Source organism: Lissotriton vulgaris, chromosome 9 (genome assembly GCF_964263255.1).
Source record: "Lissotriton vulgaris chromosome 9, aLisVul1.2, whole genome shotgun sequence".
NCBI lineage: Eukaryota > Metazoa > Chordata > Amphibia > Caudata > Salamandridae > Lissotriton > Lissotriton vulgaris.
The window spans coordinates 839130842-839157502 of NC_141697.1; the positions used below are offsets into that span (position 1 = coordinate 839130842).

Sequence of the window (26661 nt, forward strand, 5' to 3'; positions counted from 1 at the left end):
TTATAGTATCTATTGGTTTAAAACAAGCTACCATAGCATGTCTACATGTAAGAACACCTCTATCAATGAAGCATTTTTTCAGACATCGCTTTCTTTCAGCCGTCATTGCTGCACATATGCAAACCAAATGAGTAATATTTTCGTCCCATAAATTGCATAGTCTGCATGGAGTCGGTGTGGATAGTCTCAGCCAGGGCATTGCATGCTGTAAGCCTGTCAGGATGCTGAATCTTGCTTTCATGAATATATTTTTGGTTTGTACTATTCAAGGTATTTGTAAATACGGTTGAACTTTAAGAATCATATATTCATTCACTATCATTCATGCATGTGATCGTCTAATAAACAATTCTTTGTCTTTCAAAAGAGATAGATGTTTTACTGATTTGTTGATTATTTTCTTGAAAGCTTGTGGGGTTAGAATAATTTCCCAGATCTCATGAATTGATAATTCTTTCAAAGCCACATGAAGAAACTTGTTAAAATACGATTTTTGATTCCATTGCATCTCTTGCTATAGAAGACAGCACATTGGATTATTAATATTAGTTTTAATTTGTTTCCAAGTCTTTACATATTGAACCATCCTTTCAATTTGTTGGTTGCAGAAGCCAAATTCCAGCCTGATCTGAGCAGGCGATCCATTGGATGGAAGACAAAACAAATATATAAGATTTTTTGTGACTGCATTATTTAATAATGTACCACAAACTTCACTTCTGTAGGTAAAGCTGGGGAGACATTTTGCTTTTATTTCTTTGAGTAGTGGGAGATAAGTTGAAGATGAATTTTAGGGTTGCTGTTGTTTAAAAATTGGTATTCCTCAATATTGATCCACTCTTCAGTATTTGCTACTTCCAACAAATTGCACACATCTTTTTTCAGTTGTTCCAAACCTGTGCTTGAGACCCTTTGATAGTGTTGGGGATGGGACACGAGTGCTAGAGCTCTCCTCTCAGTCTTCTGTATCGAAAACTATGACTCCACCCCCGTTATCTTCTGGCTTGATGGTAATACTTTTGTCAGTAGCTAGGGTTTCTATGGAGTTTCTGTGATTCTTAGACATGTTAACATTGATAACATCTTTCTTGTAGAAGGGTATTTACTTCCATTTTTACTACTGTTTCAATGGTCTCTACATTCTTTCCTACTTGTCCTAGATGCAGGGTAAAAGTGGATTTATGTCAGATTCCTAAGTCCTGGTCCCTATGCCTTTCTGGCCTACCTTAAAAATACCGATGTAGTCTCACCTTTCTAACAAAGGCTCTAAAGTCCTTTTCTATTTGAAATGTGTTAACACCAGCGGTGGGAACAAAGCTAAAACTCCTACTTAACACCTTTTCATCTATTCTATTTAGGGCCCTTTCGGAAAGGTGGACTATGGTTGTTCGATCTACCGCCAGTACTTCTGACTCCTTGTCCGTATGTATTCCTGCGGTTGTTGGTTCCTCCCTCCTTGGTTTCTCTCGGAGTTTCCCCTCCCTCTGTTCATATAGTTGCTCTGATTTCTTATTTACCTTGATTCTAATAAATCTTCATACTCTTTATCTCTCCCTCGCATTGGTCCCTTATCTCTGTTTTGCATCTCATCTTCGCTGCTAGAGCCTGATGTCTCTGAAAAGGTTATATGTTTCGGGCGTCTTTGATGCTGGAACCTACAAATTAAATCTGCTCATGTCTTTTTTTGATTTTGTTGTCTTTATATTTGTTAAATATTCTCGATAACCACTAATATCTTTGTTAATCTCTTCTAATTTATTTTTTGCCTCCTCAAAGGCGTTCCCATCCTCAAGGCTCGCTTCTAGAGTGTCTATTTCTTGTTTTTCTATTAAAATGGTTTCATGTGCAGTCTCTCTGATATGTAACATTCAGTCTTTACTGCAACGGTTGGCAATTAGAGTCCATGTGTCCAGACATTTCCTGTTTTCTATAAATAACCCAGGCTAATTTTTTATTTGTAGTCCTATGGGTGTCGTGCCTGATTTGACGTATTCTATCAGGAAATGTGAGTGTAATTCTGTTCTCACTAGCTTCTTTTTTAAATTCATTATTTTGTTCTATTTCTCACCTCTATTCGGGATGATTGTCATGTGATGATTACTTTTATTACTAGTACCCAAGGTTTATTAAGTTGGTGATCACTAAAGCCAAAGGTCTTTAGTGAGTCCATGTTACACTAAGAAAGTGTACCTCTCCGACCCAACGAGTCAAGAGAGGAGGCCCCACAATCCAGGGGAACAGGGCACTGCTATACAGTGAAGAGAACAGGAATTCCCTTTGGAACCCCTATAACAGACACACTCATTCACAAACTCACTTCAGTTACCTATGTCCTGTGAATGGAACCCACCCTCCAGGCTTGTAAATCACCAATTATGAGATCAAACATCAAGGGATTTTTTTTGAGTATTTGATAAAAAATAATGTTTTACTTTATATCAAATTGTAATTTTTTCCTTGTTATAACCAAGACATTTAAAATGTCATGAAATTCATATTTGACATGCAATATACAATTTAAAAACAATGTGTACAGTGTACAAAAAACACTTTTTGAGATACATGTAATGACCAAAAAGAATATCTTAACAGGGAACCCTTTTTGCACAGTTCAAAAAAGCTGTTGCATTAGCTGATCCAACAATTCACAACAAGTTTGTGTCCTGGTGAATCTGAGAGTCCACTCATTCCAGTAGTTCCTTGTGGTCAGATTCAGCAGTATTCAGAGTTGACGCGTTTCGATGGATACAACTACTAAAAACCACCTTCCTCAGTACAACAAATAATAAGGGATTTTTCCTCCCTCCTTGAGATGCAACCATATGTAATCTATAGAAAGGGAAAACATACAGAAATATATATTTAATTCCTATGTCATCTGGATCAATGCTCTTCTATTAATGTTCCAATTGTATGTTCTTCTCTATTGTACCACACAATCTTTTAATCCCTTCATGGTCGCCTATTGGTGCATAGTCTCATCTGGTGGTTACATGACCCCTTAACTAAGCACATAGGGCTACCCAAGCTATAAAGGTACAAGTCTCTACCATCCGTTCACGCAGATCATACATCCAAACCTTTTCTAATTTTCCCTGAAAGAGATAACACTCACCGCTCTTGGTGATACGTGTTCAATCGATGTTAGGGTTACTGGTGTAATGAATCTACGTACATGTGAAAAGTGATCATCTCCAGCCATATATTTGTGCCCTGTCACTTGTGTATTTCTGGTCTCTCCAAAGGATGGTTTTATTGCCATAAATTCCCAATACTTGTTATTCAGTTCCCAAGAAAAACTACATTCATGGTGTAATGATAATGTTTCAGGTTTATTTCAAAATCTTTTTATTGATTAGAAACCAACAGAAAAAAATTGTAGATGCAACAAGCAGAGTTGGCCAAGAGTTACAGATATCCAAAAACGTACACACAGCTTGTTTCCAAGGTCTCAGCCTAATTAGAAATCTTACATTTGTGTCCCTGTCTAGTTGAACCATACATTGCGTATATCAAATTTGCCCTGATGTGGGAGAGTTGCTGATTGGCACTTGTGCACCTTACCAAAACATTGAACTATAAGGAAATAAAAAACAAATGTAAACAAAACATGTGTATCATGGTGGTTATGTTACGTCTCTGCCCGAGTGGTAGGGCGGGTCAATAGACTCGGTAGGGACCGAATCCTTCTCACCTTATGCCTACTTGAGGAGGACCCTCAATTGGTTAGATATGAAAGAGGTGAAGGGCTCTTAATCTGGGGCCACATGCAAAAAGGGTCAAGCCCTCTGACAGATATTCCACCATTGGGGACCAAATATACTCTAACCCCTTTTTTAGGTCTCGCCTGTCAATGCGCATGCGCATTGAGCTTGCAAGACTATGGGGGCTTAAACAGACTTTAACCAACTTGCAAGGAATCGTGGCGATTCCTTGCAGTGCCCGTGAAATTCAAGCTCAATGCGCACGCGCATTGACATTAAAAGCGCGTGCACATGCCCCCAGCCGCCTGCCTTGCATGTCTTTCCCCTCAGGTGCACTCCTCCCACACCCCCGCTCCGCCCCCTCCCCTGCCTGCCGTGTCGCATTTCTTCAGGGCACCTCCCCTCATCACTTCCCCAGCAGCATCTGTTCCCCAGCCTGCCGAGAGCAGCTCTTCCTGCTCCGCCCTCTCCCCACTCTCTCTCCCCTCACGACGCTCCTCCCGCTCCTCCCGCTCCGCCCCCTCCCCACTCTCTCTCCCAGCACACCTCCCCCTCCAGCATACAGCACGGAATTCAGGCTCCGCCAGCAGCTCTTCCCCTCCCCACTCTCTCTCCCAGCACACCTCCCCCTCGATCCGCCCCTTGTTTAAACCTTGAAAAGACATCCTGCTTCTCCTCCCCCTTCCTTCCCAGCACGGAATTCAGGCTCCGCCAGCAGCTCTTCCCCTCCCCACTCTCTCTCCCAGCACACCTCCCCCTCGATCCGCCCCTTGTTTAAACCTTGAAAAGACATCCCGCCTCTCCTCCCCCTTCCTTCCCTCCCCCCGGTTTCTTCCCACCCTCCTCCCTTTGCCCGAGGACATCACGAGAGCCGCTAACCCTCCTCCAGGAGCCAGATGATGACGGAGGAGACGCACAACTGCGGACCTCTCCTGCTGGCACACGAACAGCAGCATCTGTTCCCCAGCCTGCCGAGAGCAGCTCTTCCTGCTCCGCCCTCTCCCCACTCTCTCTCCCCTCACGACGCTCCTCCCGCTCCGCCCCCTCCCCACTCTCTCTCGCAGCACACCTCCCCCTCCAGCATACAACACGGAATTCAGCAGGAAGAATTGAGTCCAGGTTCCGTGGACTATTCTGCTCATTGCCTTTTTCAGGAAGATTTCATTATGACTGCTGCCAAGAGGTCCTTCACTATTAAAGCAGCTGGTTAATCCTCATCCCAAACTTTGATTCTTTCATTACGGCAACTAGCGTTCTTGTCTTCCCTCCCTCTGTCTAGGTCTATATACTGAATGTTCTGTTATTAGAGTATTTCCTCCACTGCAAATTAATTGCCCATCAAATTACTAACAATAATATTTTTGACATATAGCGCTTGGAACTCCGCCAGCAGCTCTTCCCCTCCCCACTCTCTCTCCCAGCACACCTCCCCCTCGCTCCGCCCCTTGTTTAAAGCTTGTTATTCTGAATGTCTGTCTAATTTTACCCCGTGTACAGCTGTGTTTATTCTACGGGTAAGCAACCTTGGAGACTGCAGCCCATGTCTGCTTGCCTTCAACTGTGTTTTTACTGTAATATATGGACTTCGTGGGCTTTATTTGATTCGTGTTCGGCTCTGTCTAGTCTGTTGTTCAAATGGGGGTTGTTTACAGTTCCGCAGGTAGCTGAACCTTTTCCTCCTGCTTGCATCACCAAACACGCCCTCTTTGCCCAGTTGGAGGTGGGGAGCGGCGGGTGTTGATGAAAATGATCTGATAGCTTCTGATGGGCTCGTCACAATTCGGCTTCGTAGCGTATTTCCTCCACTGCAAATTAATTGCCCATCAAATTACTAACAATAATATTTTTGACATATAGCGCTTGGAACTCCGCCAGCAGCTCTTCCCCTCCCCACTCTCTCTCCCAGCACACCTCCCCCTCGCTCCGCCCCTTGTTCAAAGCTTGTTATTCTGAATGTCTGTCTAATTTTACCCCGTGTGCAGCTGTGTTTATTCTACGGGTAAGCAACCTTGGAGACTGCAGCCCATGTCTGCTTGCCTTCAACTGTGTTTTTACTGTAATATATGGACTTCGTGGGCTTTATTTGATTCGTGTTCGGCTCTGTCTAGTCTGTTGTTCAAATGGGGGTTGTTTACAGTTCCGCAGGTAGCTGAACCTTTTCCTCCTGCTTGCATCACCAAACACGCCCTCATTGCCCAGTTGGAGGTGGGGAGCGGCGGGTGTTGATGAAAATGATCTGATAGCTTCTGATGGGCTCGTCACAATTCGGCTTCGATAGTTTTCAGTGACACAGCCATGGCTTAGTCTTCAACTAAAAAACGTATCCATGCATCCATTCAACCACCCATTCACATTTGCATCCATCCATGTGTGCATCCATCCACCATCACCTCCAAATCCACCTCCACCACCACATCCACCACCACATCCACCATCACATCCACCATCACATCCACTATCACATCCACCGCCACATCCACCGCCACATCCACCGCCACATCCACCGCCACATCCACTGCCACATCCACCACACCCACCACCACCACATCCACCACACCCACCACCACTACATCCACCACCCCATCCACCACCACCACCACTGCATCTACCACCACCACTGCATCCACCACCACTGCATCCACCACCACCACATCCACCGCATCCACCACCACATCCACCATCACCACCACATCCACCACCACATCCACCACCACATCCACCACCACATCCACCACCACATCCACCATCACATCCACCATCACATCCACATCCACCGCCACATCCACAGCCACATCTACCACCACATCCACCACACCCACCACCACACCCACCACCACTACATCCACCACCCCATCCACCACCACCACCGCATCCACCATCACCACATCCACCACCACATCCACCACCACCACATCCACCATCAACTCCAAATCCACCTCCACATGCACCACCACATCCACCACCACATCCACCATCACATTCACCGCCACATCCTCCGCCACATCCACAGCCACATCCACTGCCACATCCACCACACCCACCACCACCACATCCACCACACCCACCACCACTACATCCACCACCCCATCCACCACTACCCCATCCACCACTACCCCATCCACCACCACCACCGCATCCACCACCACCACCGCATCCACCATCACCACATCCACCACCACATCCACCACCACCACATCCACCATCAACTCCAAATCCACCTCCACATGCACCACCACATCCACTGCCACATCCACAGCCACATCCACCGCCACATCCACCGCCACCAGATCCACCACACCCACCACCACTACATCCACCACCACCACCACCGCATCCACCACCACCACATCCACCACCACATCCACCATCACCACCACATCCACCACCACATCCGCCAACACATTCACCACCACATCCACCACCACATCCACCACCACATCCACCGCCAAATCCACCCCCACATCCACATCCACCGCATGCACCACCACCACATCCACCACATCCACATCCACCGCATCCACCACCACCACATCCACCACCACATCCACCACCACATCCACCACCACACCCACCACATCCACCACCACCTCCACCACCACATCCATCACATCCACCACAGCATCCACCACCCCATTCACGACCACCACCGCATCCACCAACACCACATCCACCACCACCACCACATCCACCACTGCATCCAACACCACCACATACACCACCACATCCACCACCACATCCACCACCACTTTCACCACACCCACCACCACCACATCCACCACACCCACCACCACCACATCCACCACCACATCCACCACACATCCACCAACACATCCACCAACACTTCCACCACCACCACATCCACCACCGCATCCACCACCACCACATCCACCACCGCAACCACCACCACTGCATCCACCAACACCACATCCATGACCACCACCACATCCACCACCGCATCCACCACCACATCCACCAACACATCCACCACTACCATATCCCCCAGATCCACCACCACATCTATATGTGTGTGTGTGTGTGTGTGTGTGTATGGCTCTGTGTGTGTGTAGGTGCAAATGCAATGTGCTTGGATTTTCGTCACAATAAAATACACTGAACATAATCTTCACAAAAGTTATTTACAAACGTTTAAGGTATTGCCATTATAAATTACAATAACTTTTATTTAAGTATTAATTATTTACAAAAATAGTAATATCAATACATCTAAGTCACGTAAATACAACACACATTGCATTACAAATGCTATAGGTGTCACATTTGCGAAAGTTAAAACTATTGACATTGTAACTGACAAAGCTATTAATTTTGCTATTTTCAAAACCAACACATAAATAAAAAAGTGTCATTTACAATAACAATCGCTCAAACTTTCCTAATGCGAGACCTATTGCATTTCCAATGCTTGTTTGACCCTTCCGCTATGTCTATCATTCGTTCCATTGCTAGCGCTCGCCACAATCTGGTATGCCATTGCGTGAGGGATGGGGTCACCGCCTTTTTCAAAGCTGCAGCTACTGCCATCTTGGCGGCCCCCAGGCACAGCCACATGATGGAGAGATCCCCAAACGTTTGATGTTTCAGGTTTCTGTCCCTGATCCCCAGGAGGGTATGGTCTATGGTGTCTGGAATGGGGTAGCCTAGAATCAGTTTAATTTGAGATAGTATCTCCTTCCAGAACAGCTGAATAGAGGGGCATTCCCATCAGATGTGACAAAAGTCTCCCGAAAACCTGCAGCCCCTCCAGTATCTGTCTGTAGTGTTAGGGGATATTTTGTGTACTTTCTGGGGGTGCAGGTACCAATCATACATGCATTTATAGTGGGCCTCTCTCAATAACATAGAGCTGTTGTGTTCGGCAATGTCCTTGTATAGGGTGCCCCATTGTTTCTCCCCCAGGGGAGTTGTGAGGATAGAGTCCTAGAATTTTCCGTGTCTCAGCGCCCGAATGAGGGAGTACAGGGAGGACATGGTCCCCTTAGTGGTCATCCCTAATTGTGCAAATTTCTCAATTGGGAGCAGGTCCCTGTTCGCGGCCAGCCCACCTGAGGTTGCAGTACTCAATTTTTAATCTGTAGGCAGTGGTAGTCCTCTGTAGGTTGCAGCTGGAATGTTCTTACACACTCCTCAAAAGTCAGAAGTTCCCCTTTTTTATTGAGATCAGATATCATAAGGCATCCTCCTGCCCTCCACCCCTTAAAAGGACCCTCCTGAAGTGCCAGGGGAAATCCGAGTTAAAGTGAATGGGGCTATAAGGGTATGGGAAAATTGTCAGGGGCAGCGCTCTTGTGAGGGTGTCCCACGCCTGGAGAGTGGTAGCCTTGGGGGTAATGAGGTAAGCATTTGGAGGCCTATGTTGTTTCTTTTTCCACAGGAGGTCCCAAATAGCCCTGCCTGTAATCTGTTGGTCCATATGGAGCCAGTGTTTCTCTGATTCTCTGAGGTACCATTTTGTTATCACCCGGAGTTGGGCAGCTCTATAGTACCCCAAAAAGGCCAGGAGGGCCAACCCCCCCTCCATGCGCGGTCTATGCTGGGATAAGCGGGCCCTTTGTCCCTACCAGATGAATTTAGTCATCATCTTTTTCAATTCTACAAATAGTTCCCTGTCTCCCGGTATCGTTAAGCCCTGGAAAAGATATGGTAGCCTGGGGAGGACATTCATCTTGATGGCATTGATTCTCCCTACCCAAGAGGTAAAGGCAGATCCCCATCAACTCAGGTCACCTTTAAGCTGTCACAACAAGGGAGGATAATTAGCTTTAGAGAGGTTGGCCAATTTAGGGGTGAGCTTAACACCCAAATATGTCATTTCTTTGTGTGTGCAGTAGAAAGGGGAAGCCTCCTCTATCCCCCCTATCACCTACCGGGTCAGAGTCAGGTTGAGCAAAAAATACTTAGATAGGTTCACCTTGAAAGCAGAAGCTGTTTCAAAGCAATTGGATGGCTGGCAGTGAATTTATCAGGTCAATGATGGGGAGCACGACATTGTTCGCAAAGAGGGGGATCTTGTTCTCCTCCGTTTCGAATGCTACCCCTCGTATATCTGGGTTTATCCTGATCCGTTCTGCCAAATGCTCTATGCTCAGGGTGAATGGCAGGGGGGATAGTGGGCAGCCCTGCCTAGTTCCCTGTGAAAGGTTAAAGGAGTCTGAGGCCACCCTGTTTACTATTTGTTGAGACATGGGAGAGAGGTAATTGGCCCACACCATACCTATAAAGGCTTTGTTGATCCTGAAACATCTCAATGTTCGAAGCAAAAAAGACCAGTCGACCCAGTTGAAGGCCTTCTCTGCATCTAGCGAACGGAGGGCCGCCGGGATGCCTTTTTTCTGCACTTTCTCTATGATGTGTGCCATTCTCCGCAGGTTGTCGTGGGTCTGTTCACCTTTGATAAATCCTGATTGGTCTGCGTCTATTAGAGATGGTAAAACATTTTCATGGCAGCTGGCCAGTATTTTGGAGTATAACTTTGCGTCTAGGTTTAAGAGTGCGATAGGACGATATGAGGCGCATGCTTTAGATTCTTTCTCTGGTTTAGGGATGACAGTGAAAAGAGCCTCCCCCGTGGTAGCTGTTACCCTCTGGGTGGTTGCTATGTCATTAAAAAGGGTCACCAGATGAGGAGTCAGCTCAGGTGTGAATGTACAGTAAAATTGAGCATTCAGCCCATCCAAGCCGGGTGCCTTCTGCAACTTGAGCGCAATGATCACCCTCTTAATAGCCTCACCAGAGTTCGGGCGACTAATTTCCTCATTGGTAGAGGCCAAGACCTGTGGTATGTTAAGGGACCCGAGATATCTCTCTTGGGTTTGGGCTGTGTTAGAAGTCCCCGAAGTTGTTTGTTTTTCCCTCCTCGCAAAGATGGGAGACACCAGCTGGGTCCACTATTTGTTTGATATATTCACTTTCATGTTTTGCCCTCAGCTGACGTGCCAGTAGAGTACCTATTTTTTCCTTCCTGAGTAACCCCAGGCTTGGAAGCGTAAGATAGTTTTCTCTGCTCTATTGGTGTATATGGCCTTTAACCTTCCCTTCAGCAACGTGACCTTTCATAGGGACTGTGTAGATGGACTATCTTCGTGTGTTTTTTCGGCCTTTTGTAGTTCCCACATTGCAGGGGCCTCTCCTCCCTTTGCTGGGTTTTGAGCGTGGTGGCTAACTTGATGCATTTGCCTCTAATAACCACCTTAAACGTGAGCCAGTTGTTCACATAGTATGAGTGCTGGGTCATTGGTATTAAAATACTCTATGGTCGCTTTCATTAGTTCATCCCTGAGGAGTCTATCCCTACCAAGGAAGTTGGGAAAATACAGTCTCACATGTTTCGGGCGCAGGGTCGGCCAGTCGAATACCGTCTCCAGAGGGGGGCATGGTCCGAGAGGCAGATCAGGTGGAACCTAGTTCTGGAGACTTTGTAAAAAAGAGATTGACTGATAAAAGTCTTATCAATTCTAGAGTAAGTTCTATGGGAGTGGGAGAAAAAGGAATAGTCCCTTGTTGTAGGGTTCGCGCCCCTCTATGCATCCAGCAGACCCATGCGCTGAAGAGAAGCCTTAAGCGACTTACTAAATATCCCTCCTGCTGCCTTGTGCAGGATTGTGTTGTCCAATGCCCGGTCCCATATTAAATTGAAGTGCCCCAGTAGAATTATGTCTCCTTTGGCAAACCCCGCCAGTGTTGCTAGAAATGCCTCTAAAAAGTCCAGTTGTCCTGTATTGGGTGCATAAATCATGGCAATGGTACATGGTCTTCCCTTTAGCTCCCCTCAAGCCTTCAGGAAAAACACTGCCTTTTCTGTTTTAGTAGCGTGGAGATTAAAGGGGATTGAGGAATGGATGAGAAGGGCCCCCTCAAGCTGTTTCGTGGAGCTGAGGAGAGAAGGATCTACTGGTAAAGTTTGTGCTTCAAACGCAGCTCAAATCTCTTTTTTAAATTGGTTTCCTGCAGGGCTGCTATCATAACATGGTGGTCAACTAGAAATGTCCACAGGCCTTACCTCTTATTAGGGGAGTTGAGTCCCATAACATTCCAAGATAAGCAACTAACCGCCATGAACCAAATAGCGAACGCTTCCCTCATCCCACAGCTCCCACCCCATCCGCACCCCGAAGATCACAACTCTCCCTCTCCCCCACAGGCCACACTATAGTAATCAGATGAGCAAACACCATGATACAAAACATATTTAACAAATATAAACAAGAGCTCTGAGCTCTGCAGCTCTCTATCTCAGACGAAAGCCTCATTCTGAGCATCACCAGGGGCGATCCCATTTCTGCTGCCAGAGCCCCCTTATCATACTCTAATGATCGTTTGACTCCTATCAAATGTTTATCTCCAACCGTGAGTCTAGACTTCACCCTTTCAACGCCCACCACCCCAAGTCTTTCACTGCCCGGAGTCTCGGCCTCTAGTTCCACAGGTGGGGCACTTTCATAGTGTCTTTTATTACCTTTCCTCATTGCCAGTCTGCCTGATCAGGTTAACGCACGGCCAAGAGTTTGGTGTCTCCCTATGAATCAACCCATTGATTTCTTACCTTCTCATCTTTGCATCTGCCACGTTCCCCCCGCTGCGTCGCTCCCCCTGATGCTCCTCTCTTTCTCTTTCATCCCTTGTGGCGGCTGCTGAGTTAGAGGGGGAGATCTTGAGACCCAACCGGTCCGCCGCTTCCTCCAAATCCATACAGTGAAGGTGCTTGTTGTGATTTGTGAAAACTGAGCCGAAGGAGTAGGTCCAACAATACTTTATTTGGCGCTCTTTTAGGTCCTCCGTAACCGGCCTAAACTGCTGACGGCGGGCGAACGTGGCTTTGTCTACATCCTGGAAAAGTGAGCAAGTCGTGTTCGAAATGATATTTTGTAATGACTTCTTGCTTTCTGGAGAACCTATTCTTTCACTTTGAAGGAGGTGAATGTTGCTAAAATGTTTCTGGGTCTCCTCTTGTCCCTCGGAAGCTGCGGCACCACTCTGTGGACACTTTCCAGTTGCGCCTCTGCCAGGACCGTGGAGAAGAGCCCCACCATGAACACCTCCAGATCTGGGCCTTTACAGCCCTCTTCTAGGTCTCTGACCCTTGTATTGTCCCTCCAAGAGCGATTTTCGAGATCCTCACATTTGAGTATCATGGCTCGTAGTTGGGTGTGTAAGATGGCGGATTTCTCCTCTAGGGGTTTTACACGATTTGCCATTTCTTAACATTTGGCCTTAAGGTCTAAGGTATGAGTCCCAATCGAGTCCACGTCCACCTGATGGGCCACTGTTTTTCCCCCCATTTCAACTTTGAATGCATCAAAAGAGGCCCCTATGTCCGCCTTGATGTCTTCTCAAGCTCATTCCTGAAGTCTCGCAACGACGCCATCAGGTCTGCACTCACTTGGGCAGCGCCTTCCCCTCCTTGTCCACCCCCGCTCCTGCTGAGGTGAAGTAGCTGGAGACTCTGGTTGACTGAGTCTTTTTAGGTGGCATAGGGACTAGGGCATGCGGTCAGTCCCGGGCCCCACGACTGAACGGCCTCGGAATCTGGTTACTGCTCTCTGGCAGAGGGGGTGATATGCTGAGTTAAGGGGCCAAGGGCAGGGAACCTTTCTCGGGTCGTCTGAGGGATTTAGCTCTCAACCACTGATCTCTTGTGATCATCAGAACCCCCCTCTGGGGTTGCACACCGTCTGTTCCCTTTGCTCAGATGACTCAGCAACTTGGGTCTACACACAAGGGGTCCGTGTGGTAGCAGAAATGCCTGGCCGGCTCCATCACAGGCTGTTTCCTCTGCCCAGATGGCTCAGCAACTAAGTTCCACACACAAGGCGTCTGTGTGGTAGAAGAAGTGTCCGGCTGGCGCCACCTTATGGTCAGGCATTTGACGTTGGGTATCTGACAGGCAGTCCGGCCAGATCAGGGCTTACCCGCCGGCTGGCGTTCACCTCATGAACAGATCCGCTGGACCCCCACTCTCAATCAATCAATCAGTACATTTGTAGATCGCGCTACTCACCCGTGAGGGTCTCAAGGCGCTGGGGAAGGGGGGGAGTGCTGCTACTGCTCGAAGAGCCAGGTCTTGAGGTGTTTCCTGAATGTGAGGTGGTCCTGGGTCAGTCGTAGGTGGGCGGGGAGGGAGTTCCACGTCTTGGCCGCCAGGTAGGAGAATGATCTTCCTCCGGCGGTGGTTCTGCGGATCTGTGGGACGGTGGCGAGAGCGAGGCTGGTGGAGCGGAGTTTGCGTGTTGGAGTGTAGAACGTGTGGCGGTTGTTGAGGTATTCGGGACCTATGTCATGGAGCTCTTTTGGTGCGTGGGTGAGGAGTCTAAACGTGATCCTTTTGTTGACGGGAAGCCAGTGCAGGTCTCTCAGGTGGGCTGATATATGGCTGTGGCAGGGTATGTCGAGGATGAATCGTTCGGATGCGTTCTGTTTGCGTTGGAGTCTTTTCTGAAGTTTGACTGTGGTTCCTGTGTATAGGGCTTTCCCGTAGACTAGTCGGCTGGTGACGAGGGCCTGGGTGACCGTTTTTCTAGTTCCGGTAGGGATCCACCAGAATATCTTACGGAGTATGCGCAGGGTGTTGAAGCATGATGATGAGATGGCATTGACTTGCTTGGTTATCGTGAGAGAGGAGTCCAGGATGAATCTCAGGTTGCGTGCGTGGTCAGTGGGTGTTGGTGCATTGCCCAGTTCTGTGGGCCACCAGGAGTCGTCCCAAGCGGATGGGGATGGTCCTAGGATGAGGACCTCCGTCTTGTCTGAGTTCGGTTTCAGACAGTTGAGTTTCATCCACTCAGCGACGTTTTTCATTCCTTCCTGGAGGTTGAGTTTGGCGGTGGCTGGGTCTTTGGTGAGGGAGAGTATCAGCTGGTTGTCATTGGCGTTTGAGATGATGTTGAGGTGGTGATTGCGTCTGATGGTGGCGCGGGGGCTCATGTAGATATTGAAGAGGGTTGGGCTGAGCGATGAGCCTTGGGGTATGCCGCCGATGATCTCAGTGGGCGCGGAGCTGAAGAGAGGGAGGCGACTCTCTGGGTTCTGTCGGAGAGGAACGAGGTGATCCAGTCCAGGGCTTTACCTTGGATCCCGGAGTTGTGGAGGCGGGTTATTAGGGTGCGATGGCAGACTGTATCAAAGGCAGCTGAGAGGTCTAGGAGGATGAGGGCGGTAGTTTCCCCGTTGTTGAGTAGGGTCCTTATGGCGTCGGTGGCTGCGATGAGGGCGGTCTCCGTGCTGTGGTTGGCTCGCTCTCGTTAGCCTGCCGAGCTCTCCTCACCGTGCAGGCCGTGCACCCACCAGCTTCTCCCTCACAGCATCTCGGTGGGGGGGGCTCCTCTACAGGGTCAACAGACTTGGGTCGCGGCTATGTTCCGCCACCTCCGATCTCCTTAGACAAGGTCGCAGAGGCCTCTTAGAGTGTGGGCCGGCGGCCTCCAGGCACCAAACTCGAGCTGCGGTAGCCCTCCTCAGGAACTCGTAGCTAGTTCGCCATCAGGACTTAATGGCAAGCACTGTAACTGCCGTTTACCTCGGGCCTGGAGCAGAGCCGAGCGGATTCACATCCGTTCTACCATGATGGGTGGCCTCCTCCCATTGATGTTTCAGGTTTAAAGATGTGTTACATACAATATGTGAATGGTTTATATAGATGAACATTCCCTTCCACTTAATCGTTCATCCCTCTCTTGTCCATGGAAAGTATAAAACACCTGTTTTATTCTTTGAATAAGAGTCTCTGTCTGGTACTGTGTTCGAACATCGTAAAAATATCTGAAAATGAAATGCTGGTTTAAGGGACCAAACTTTTCATCTAAGGTATGACCCTTCGAATTTATGTAAACATACTACATCATGTTTTTAACATCGGCACATCTTAGGTTTCTGTCTCTGTATACCAGACCTCCTTTGCTCCTGACTGTTTCGCCATGAGAACGCATTGAACGTGGCGTTTGTTTGGTTTGCCGACCCCACCTCTCTCCACCAAAAATGTGCTAATTTCCTACATTCTCCATCACACAGATACATATCTCACATTTATATCACCCCTGGTGTTTTGAGTGTGAAGATAGCACACATGTAAGCGTTTTCAATAGCTTTGAGAATACATCTTCACACAAGAGCCAAGGGAATCTGGTAGATGTTAGAGCCTCCATAGGGGACGTCTGCATTATGTGGGCCTGGTGTCTAACGCCACTCAGAGAAACTTACCAACCTCTGATGTTTCTATGAAGTAGTGACCCAGAAGACATCAGGGTGATGTGGCGTGTATGAATACAAACATGTTTAATTACATTGACTGCTCAACAGTTGTCAAATTATGGGGAAAAAAAAATGTGTCACTCTTCTGACAAAAAACTTGATGAAAGTCCGACCACTAAACCTCCTCACACTTCTCATGATAAAAACAGTATATCATATGTTGGTGGGCATATTGCAAAAAACTGGAATAGAGTACAACTTTAACCATGTTAGGACCACTTGGAAAGTACACAGACTTCACATGGTCGTCGTTTTAACCTGTTCCTGCCCAATACAAAAGCCCACCTACACATGATGTACTTTTTTAAGAGCAGTAGTGTGGAAACACAGATTGGTGGGACTTTGCTGTTCATCACAAAATTAATAACTTTCCAACAAAATATAATGAGTGGAAATTATAAATTTGAACCAAAATTCGATGATTTTAGGGCACTAGGGACCCGATGTAGGGGGCCGTTTCAGGCCATTTACCGACCGGCAACGGCCGATTTCGGCCGTTACCGACCGGTAAATGGCCAATCGGTATGTAGGGGCCTAAATCCAAGGCCACATGTAGGTAAATCTACATTTACAGAATCCGTAAAATTACCGATTCGGTAAAATACCGAATCGGTAATTTTACCGATTCTGTAAATTCCATATGTAGGTGGGACTCGTCTGAGACCCAAAGGCCTTAACGAATCGGTATTTTACCATGAAATCCAACTTCATGGTAAAATACTGATTCCGGTGTGCATGCACATGTGTGCATGCACACCTATGCCATGTGGCAGGCAGAACTGCCCCTAGGGCTTGTATGCCTGCCACATGGCACCCAATCCTGTTTAGGGGGTGCCAGGGGGTGTCAAAGTGACACCCCCTGCACCCTTGTGAAATTCGGTATTTACCGATTCGGTAAATACCGAATCGGTAAAGCCTATTGATTCCTATGGGCTTTGAAGCCCATAGGAATCAATAGGCTTTACCGAATCGGTATTTACCGATTCGGTAAATACCGACTTTTACCGATTCGGTAAAAGGGAACATCTGGATTCCCTACATACCCACCCTTCACATTTACCGATTCTTAATTACCAAATCGGTAAAATTCGGTAATTTTCGGTAATTAAGAATCGGTAAATGTTACTTACCTACATCTGGCCCTAGGTAAGAAAAGCAGTGCCGTCTACACAAGCCACACCCCTATAGAACTCCTCCAGGTGACTGGCTTTTAGAAAAATCTGGGCTTTGTACAAATGTCTGGCATTAGCACAGATTTGTGTGTCTGTGCCCCAGCGTGGGGCCACACATTGTTTGGTTTTCTTTAGGATAAAAAACAACACCAACAGTGTCTGGCTTTTCGCTGGGAAACAGACATGCAGTTCTTTTTTTCACAATGAAACATTTATAAGATCAATGAGATTTGTGAAATTGAATCAGTAAATGGTGATTGGAAGGGGAAGAGTATGACCTGTCACAATCCCGATTTTTCCATTCCCCAATTCCTGGTTAGTTTCTTCTGTTGATGGTGAAAGATAGTAGGAGGAGCTAGACTGCTTCTTTCACCCTCCCCACCTCCAGATAATTTGCCTTGAGCCACAGGGCATGGCTTGGGTGGTGCATGAGTTGTAATAGCTGCCCTAAACCCTTCCTTTAGCCCTCCCCTCCATGTAGATACTTGGAAGGACCGGTAAAATGCAGGTAACCCCGGGCCATTCAGATGTGTGAAAAATACTCATGATTATATATATATATATATATATATATATATATATATATATATATATATATATATATATATATATATATACATATATACATATATATATATATATATATATATATATATGTATATTTATATATATATATATATATATATACATATATATAGGTATTTTCTAAGTTTGAATAATGGCAGTGTGAGAAAATGTATATAATATTGTATTTATACATGTAGTATTTTTTCTATGTCCACCATTGTCTAACATGTGACCACATGCTATCACTTTAAATGGGCAAAAAGCAATCTGTATCGCCATGTGACCAAGGCCGCTTTGACGGCTGAAACGCGTCATGACAGACCACCTGATGGCTAAATAAAGAATGCTGGAAAAAAGTTGGTCCTTGCCTCGAGTTTTCCTTTGGAAAGGAGCGCTGCTGCGAGGTATTTGCAGATATATATATATGTATATACATATACATATACATATATGTATTTATATTTATATATGTATATATATATAAGAAATTAGCGAAGATTCATCAACCGGCGCCAAAGTTATTCCCAATAGAATGTGGCTGATTTCCTATGGAAAGTAGGTCCTAAATATTACTACCTACTGGCGACCGTCGGTAATTAATATATATATATATATATATATATATATATATATATATATATATATATATATATATATATATATATATATATATATATATATATATATATATATATATATATATATATATATATATATATATATATATTGACGCTCCAGGTTGTCCACCTCTTGAGTAGCACACAAGCAGCAGCTTAATTTATGTGTAGGTGAGGACGGGGATCCGCTTGTAGATGCCGTTCCATAATGGATCTGCCCGACGCGTTTCGAAGCTCCATCTGCTTCTCTTCAGGGGCTTTAACAGAAGTGGTGTGCGCACCCGCTGACACACTTCTCCAATTTCCATATGACACACCCGCCGATGGGAGGCTCCTATGAGACTGTGCATTATGGGAAGTGTGGTGCGGAAAGCACACAATCAAGTCATGTATGGACCCCACAAGTGGGCCCATTGCCAAACTCGTTCTCAGGACCCATGACTGCCAGGCACTGAAATTTGTTGTCTATCAGGTGAACCAAAAATGAGCACTTGTCAAGGGACATAAAGAAAAGTCTATATACTTCATGAGGGCGTCCTGGTGACATCTTTTCGTGACGTATATATAAAAAATTAAGGTGCCCAAGGGGTTAAAAGTACTGGATGCTGGGAATCCTCAGACTGACAACTGTAACTGATTCATAAATATGAATTTGTGAAAAATGGCAAACATGTAGAACTGGAATTACAGGTAAGTAACACAATTCCTAAGTTTTGACTTGTGTAGGGATTGTACCAACATTATCATGGATATTTAGAGTGTATTGTACAAACTTAAGTGAATGTTTCTCTCTGCTTTGTAGGAACTTCTCCAGCTGCAAGATTTTGCTAAATTCCAGGTCATCAAGCCCAAGCTGTTGGACACAGTCGACGACATGCTTTCCAATGATATTGCCCGCCTCATGGTGATGGTTCGGCAGGAAGAATCTCAGAAGATGAACCAGGTGGTGAAGGGTGGAGCCTTTGAGGGCACCATGAATGGCCCTTTTGGACATGGCTATGGCGAGGGTGCGGGTGAAGGCATTGACGATATTGAGTGGGTTGTTGGTAAGGACAAACCTACCTATGATGAGATTTTTTACACACTTTCTCCAGTCAACGGCAAAATTACAGGGGCCAGCGCCAAAAAGGAGATGGTGAAGTCTAAGCTCCCGAACACGGTTTTGGGCAAGATCTGGAAGCTGGCTGATGTTGACCAAGATGGCTTGTTAGATGATGAAGAATTTGCCTTGGCCAATCATTTAATTAAAGTAAAGCTGGAAGGACACGAACTTCCAACTGAGCTGCCTCCTCATCTAATACCACCCTCAAAGCGGAGGCAGGAATGATCCTTAAAAAATTGACACAGTTGCCTGAACTTTCAATTAGATCCTGGCCCTAGCTTGGTATTGGCACGCTTTTACAGACATAAGATGCACACTCTTCTCACTATTGTCTTTTAAAATAGCAAATATATCTGTGTACGCAGCTTTACAGTAAAATCTGTCCTGAAAGTGAAATCCTGTGTCTGTTTCTTCTTGGGATAGTGGTCCTTGTCTAGGCAACATTATACAGTTTTGAAGATGGGAGGGATCAATGGCTAATTTATATAGCTAAAGCTACACTAATCTTTTGACAGATGCCCATACAGGTACCAGTTAAAACAGTAAAGGGGGTAGCTTCACTGAAGGGGACGCTGTTAATACATCTGAAGCTTTTGCAAATTAGACCCAGACTAATATAAATCCAGAATAGTTTACAGAAAGTACTTTGTCACCCCACCTGATACACTCATCTGTCAAGAATATATTCATCCACAGCAATACGAACTATAAATAATTGGAAAGATTTATTAGACATAAATGAATCCACAGCAAATATTAAGGATCCAAAACTAAAAAAATGTCTCAGGTAAGCATCCACAAAAAAAGCAACAAAAAAAAACTAATCAATCCTAATGGACGTACAAGAGTCACCTGCGCTTAAAAAAGTCATTTTATGTTTTTGTTTATATGTACACTCTTGGTAAAAATTACTTTCTCTAAAATTAAAGAATAATCCACAGCAACAACTTCAGTGTGTGGCGTTTTGACCTAGCTGTGTGGGATAATAGTTTTGTTCTGGTCTTCATCAGGACTAGGGGCCAGATGTAGGTCACCACATACCGGTCGGTAACGGCCGATGTCGGCCGTTACCGAGCGGTATTTGGTAATTGTGATATAGGGGGCCTCCATTTTACAGAATCGGTAAATTTACAGATTCTGTAAAATACCGATTCAGTAACTTTACAGAATCGGTAAATCTATATGTAGGTGGCACTGCAAACAGTGCACAGGCCCCTAAGAATTCGTTATTTACCATGTAATACTATTGCATGGTAAATAACGAATTCCTGTTTACATGCACATCTGTGCATGTACCCCTGTGCCATGTGGCACACAGACATGCCCTAAGGGCATATATGTGTGTCACATGGCACACAAGCCTGAATCAGGGGTGCAACAGGGTGTCAAAGAGACACCCTGTCCCCCTTGTCAATTCGGTAATTTTACAGAATCGGTATTTACCGATTCGGTAATTGCCATAGGTACCTATGGGCCTCAAGGCCCATAGGATTCAATGGCAATTACCGAATCGGTAAGTACCGATTCGGTAATTACCGAATCATTCCGATTCAGTAAAAATTGCCTAATAATTACCTACATCTTATTTACCGAATCTAAAATACCGAATCGGTAAAATTCGGTATTTTAGAGTCGGTAAATAAGATTTACCTACATCTGGCCCTTACTGTCCGGCACATGTCACAATATTACATCTCCCCCTTCCTCAACAAATTTAACTATTTAACATGTTCAGGCATGCTAGGTTAACAGTAAAACAAGCATCATAGTTACAGTTCTTCAATTAATCGAGCTGGTCTTCGACGTGTTCATTGATGCAGGAGAGTGATCCCTTGAGGCACCTGATCTCTGGCCTCAAGAGCTGTGGGTGGTTGAAATCCACTGGTTGACTCAGGGGCATCTCCTGGCTCTATGCTGTGGGGTGCCGTCAATGATTCTCGGACATTGGGTGTGCATTTCTGAAAATGCGTCACATTCCTAGTGACTCTTTTATTTTCATCGTCAGCTGTAATCATTGTCCCTTTTTGCTTCGTCACTAGCAGCGGACATGCATGATGGCGACAGTCTGCTTTCCTTTGTTGGTCCTGTTGCACTAACACCCGTCTCCTTCATGGATGGAGGGTTGTCCAGCTTTCCTCTGTCGGTCGGCATATTCCTTCATCTTTTCCTTTTTCCGTTTATCTGTTGCTACTAGCTCGCCGCGCTCAGAGTCAGGTGACATCTCATTTGCTGCATCTTCCCACACAGGTATTCGGGTGCGTACAGTGAGGCCTAACATTTGAGTTGCCGGACACTTGCTAGTAGTACTGTGTGGGGTGGTCCGATAGGTCCGTAGCACCTCATCTAGAGCGACTTACACATCACCCTTTGACTGCTCGGCCTGCTGAATGGTCTTCTTTAACGTGGCCATAAACCTTTTGACCATTCGATTAGCCTGGGGCCACAGGGGAATAATTTTGCGGTGTCTGAAATGGACATGTTTAGCAAACTCCGCAAAGTCTTGTCCATTGAACGGGGGCCATTATCTGTTTTCACAACCTTGGGCATGTCCCATGCTGCAAAGACCTCACTGAGTATGGGTATGACCGTGGACGTTGTGAGATGTGCAATTGGGAAGCGAGAGTATTCGTCCAATATAACCAGGACATACTTGCCAGATTGTAGCAGTCCAAAGAAGTCCATTGCGACATGTTGCCAGATGCCCACAGGCAGTTCAGACATTTGGAGTGGAGCTGGTGAGTTTTCTTGACTTACTAGCTGACACGGTGCGCAGTCCTTCAGGGTTAGTTCCACCATCTGATCCAACATGGGGAACCAGACCCGTTCCCGCAAGGCTCTCTTTGTGGCTACTATGCCTCTATGTCCTTCGTGCACTAAATTGATGACTCCTTGTCGCAGCTGCTTCGGGATGACGATCCTCTTGTCCCTCAGTATAAGACCATCCGAGGGGAAAGACAGCTCATCTTTTACGTGTCTGAAGGACAACAGTTCATGATCGTTAATCTGCTCGTTCGGGCGCAGCTCGTCCAACTGTCTCCAGTTGTTCGTCTGGATGAGATGTTTGATGCGTTGCAGAGTGGTATCGTTATTTGTAGCTTCACGAATGGCTTCCATGGGGAATGCCGGTGGTCTAGCTTGAGCCACAACAAAGTGAATGTATTCCTCAGCTAGAGATGGATTCGATGCACATGTCGCCTTGGGATGTCGGGACATGTAGTCCGCAGTATTGGCAGCCTTTCCCGGTTTGTGAATGATTGTGTAGGTGTATTCCCTGAAGGCGAATACCCCAGCGCTCTATTCTGGGTGGCATTTTGGCTCGGGGGTTTCCAAAGATTGTTACCAACGCCTGGTGATCCGTTATCAGCGTGAAATGTTTCCCACATATGAAGATATGGAAGTGTTCACAGGCTCAGACGACCGCCAGGCTTTCCATTTCCAGTTGGGAATATGCACGCTCTTTGTCCGTAAGGCTTCGACTGGCATATGCGACAATGTACCGTTGATCACTGTCATGGTCATACTGAGCTAGTATAGCTCCCAGTCCAACAGGACTCGCGTCCACTGTGATTTCAGTCTTTCTTTTTGGATTGAAGTATGCCAGGTTGTTGGCAGATTCAACTGCTCCTTTAATTGCTTGGAAGGCTTGATCGCATCTTGGGGTCCATTGAAATGGGTGGCCTTGCTTGGTCAGTTTCCTCAGGGGGTAGCTAGTTGTAGCATATTCTTTAATGCAGCGTGCACAATAGCTTGCCATGCCCAGAAAGTACTGCACGTCCCCCGCATCTCTAGGCCTCGGTGTGTCATTCAGAGCAGCAATTTTGTCTGGATCAGGCTTCATTCCGGCGCCTGAGAAGATGTGTCCGAAGAATTTCAGTGTAGATTTGTGAAATTCACACTTGTCCTTGTTTAGGTTGAGGTTGGCCTCCAATAGGGCGTGACATACTTGATGGAGCGCAGTCTCATGTTCATGCATGGTGGCTCCATAAACTAAGATGTCATCACTGTAATTGAGAGTGTTGGGCACATGATGAATCACTTTTCTAACCACCTCCTGAAAGATCTTGGCGACCGAGGAAACCCCAAAACTGAGTCTCTTGTATCTGAATAATCCTTGATGGGCCGAAAAAGTGGTGATGTATCTCGACTCTCCATAAAGTTCCAGTTGGTGATATCCTTTGTTGAGATCTAATTTGGAAAATATCTGTGCCCCATTGAGTGACGCAATCATATCACTGATCTGAGGTCCTGGGTGTTTTTCTCTCTCAATGGCGGTGTTAGGTGCTCTCATGTCCACACAAAGGTGCACTTTGTTGGTTGAGCCTTTCTTGGGTACAAGAACCACCGGAGAGACTCAAGGAGTGAGTCCTGATGTCCTTTCAATGATGTTGGCTTGGAGAAGGTCTTGCAATTCCTCTTCGACAGCCTGTTGCAAGAGAAATTGAATTTTCCTGTGTTGTTGGGCAACCAGAGTTACTCGTTCATTGATGTGTAATCGTACTTTGCAGTGAGTCAGTTTCCCGAGTCCTGTGAATAATTTTGGAAATTTGTGCACAATGTCTGGTTCATCATCACCTTTGTACAAAATGTCTACTAGTCAGAGTCTTTCTGCTGTGGGCAGACTAAGGAGACAGTCTGCTTCAGGACCATCAATGACGTGAATGTGGGCTGGAATAGTTCTGTCTTTGTATGTGAGGTTGGTTGGGAAGTGTCCCAGACATGGAAGGGGTTTCTTTGACATCCATGTATACACCTGTACTTTGGCTTTATGTAGTCTTGGAGGTGCTTTCATTATCTTGTACTCTGCGACGGAGATATAGTTAAGAGATGCACCGCTATCCAGGACAAATTTGGCGCAGTAAGAGTCCATCTTCAGATCTAGTCGCGGGTATTTCTTCAGCCGGTCCCGATCTGCAACCATACTCATGTACTCATCACTATCTTGGGATATCGGTGACAGCGACCTTGACTCACTGGACTGTGATCTTCGAGATCGAAATGTCTCACGAGATAGTCGTCTGGACCGCGATGAGCCGGTTGAGGAATCTCTATAGTCCCACACTGCTTTGGCATGATGGAGAGTGTTGGACTGCTTAGTTTGTCTGTAATTGTCTCTGCAGGCGTCTGTCCGAGAAGTTCTGCGCACATTCTCGAAATGGTTCTCACGACCACACTTTCTGCATTTTTGACCCACTGCGGGGCATGTCTGTGTGTGAGGGAAATCATACCCGCAGCAATAACATTTAAGTTGACTCTCTTGTCTTTTATCTGAGCGACTTGAGTTGCGGCGTCGTCGATTTGCGTGTTGAGAAGAGACTTTGGATCTGGATGATCGCTGTCATGCAGGGAATGACTTGTTGTTGATGCGTGATTGGAGCCGAACTGCTTGTTCTCGTTTTTCACCTCTCCCAGCTTCCATCTTCTTGGCATGTTCTTCTGCCTGATCATGTACTCGCGTAATTTCTTCTATTTCATCCAGGGAGTAGCTTTTCTTTAATAGGCGTCTAAGTAGTGACTCAGATTGACACGCTGCTATGATTCTCAGACGCAGGGCGTCTTCCGTTGAAAACGAGTCGAATTCGCAATAGCGGGTAAAACGCCTCAGTCCTGTGATGAAAGTGTTTATGGGCTCATCCTTTTCTTGAGCAGCTAAATTAAATGTGTATCTTTCATAGTCGACGTTCCGTTTGTGAAGAAATGTCCTGTTTAATGCATCCCACGCATTGACATAAGATAAGACAGGTTCAGCTGGGATCTCCTTTATAATCTGACCAACATCCTTTCCAATTAGATTACGTAATGCAATCAGTCATTGTTCCTCCTCGGTCACATGACACCCTTTCATAAAATCTTTGAAATCTTCTAGCCATTCCTGCCAGCGAAGACCCATACTTCCTCCTGAAATGAGGACCAGAGGCTCCGGTGGGCATAAAAAGGAGACCCCAAGCAGTCCAAGGCGGGGTCGCCCACATGCCCTGTGGACGTAGGTGACTCCTGCGTGGTAGCAGCGCTGGCTGAGTCATGACGGTGATGAGACGTTGGCGATCCAGACATCACAGGACACTGCAGTCACCAACTGAGCTCCACCCAAAAGAACAAAAACACCTGCGCACAACAGCACTCTGCGGCCAGGAAAACGTGACGGTGTTTATATGTATAGGTACAGCCTTCAGGTGTAGACAACCAGGCAAGGTAACAGCCTCAAATATTCACTTCTGCAACAGTTAGGCTTTGTTTTGACACTTCCAAGTTGCATTTGCCAATGCTTGATTAATTTTTATGAGAACCGCCTGACTTCAAAATGGCCGCCGGGCCTAACTCGTAGGGGATTGGTTGAGTCGCCTGACTCAAAGATGATCGCTGGCGAGATCTCGTTTGCAATGAGATTTCGAGTGCCCGGCAAGCAGAGAGGCGCCATCAACAGTAAAGCAGCAATGTGCAAGTTCAGACCTGAAATTCCAGTCGCATAAGGCGACAGACGTGGGAGACAGCCACGATCCCCAGCGGCCACACAGATGCATCGGAGTGGGCTCCCGGCGCTCTTCATGGACAACACGAACTTCCTCCCTCTCATGCGGCCGGGGTGGGCTCCCGGGTCGCGGCGTCAGCAATACACCTCCAGGACACGCGCAGCTTGGGTGGGCTCCCAGCGAGCAGAGGCACGGACCACTGCTCCAGACAGCGAAGCAGACGCCGGACGCGGTGAACACAGCGCGACCGGTGTGGGCACTCGATCAGCGCGGCACCTGACAGCGGAGCACACGCCGGAGTGCAGACAGACAGCACGCAGGGATCCACCGCACTCGCCTTTAGTTGTAGTGTTGTCACCCAGGCAGAAACGGCACGGACACCATGAGGTACTGTAAGGGAGCTTTATTCCATGACCTCCACCTTCTCTCGTCCCTACTCTGCACTGCCCCTTCCTCTTTACGCCCCTCACTCCTCCTCTTCCTTCTTCAGCTCCCCTCCCACTTTCTAACTTCATGTGCTGGACCTAGTGCCCGGCACATGTCACGATAATACAGAAACCAAGTACATGTTTCTTTTCTTATTTATGTTATCTGGGGGACAGGTGCTTCTGCTTGACTTTTATTGCAGATTTTCTTGGTGTGAGAAGTTGGCCTGGTATATGATGTTCACTATTCTAGTGAACACCTTGCACCGGTCCAAACAACCCTTATGGTGATGGTTGTAAAGTCAACCTTATAGACCAGCTATCCTAGAGGTAGCGTGGACAGAAC

The 26661-nt window shown here is 46.5% G+C and overlaps 1 protein-coding gene across 1 annotated transcript in view; it reads left to right on the plus strand.

The window, feature by feature from the left end:
* Positions 1-19648, plus strand: part of LOC147692340 (EH domain-containing protein 1) — a 1152127-nt gene extending 1132479 nt beyond the window's left edge. The window contains exon 5 of the mRNA XM_086936776.1: positions 19124-19648. Within this exon, the coding sequence (XP_086792902.1) occupies positions 19124-19648 (525 nt within the window). The remainder of the gene's footprint in view (positions 1-19123) is intronic.
* The last annotated feature ends 7013 nt before the right edge of the window (positions 19649-26661 follow it).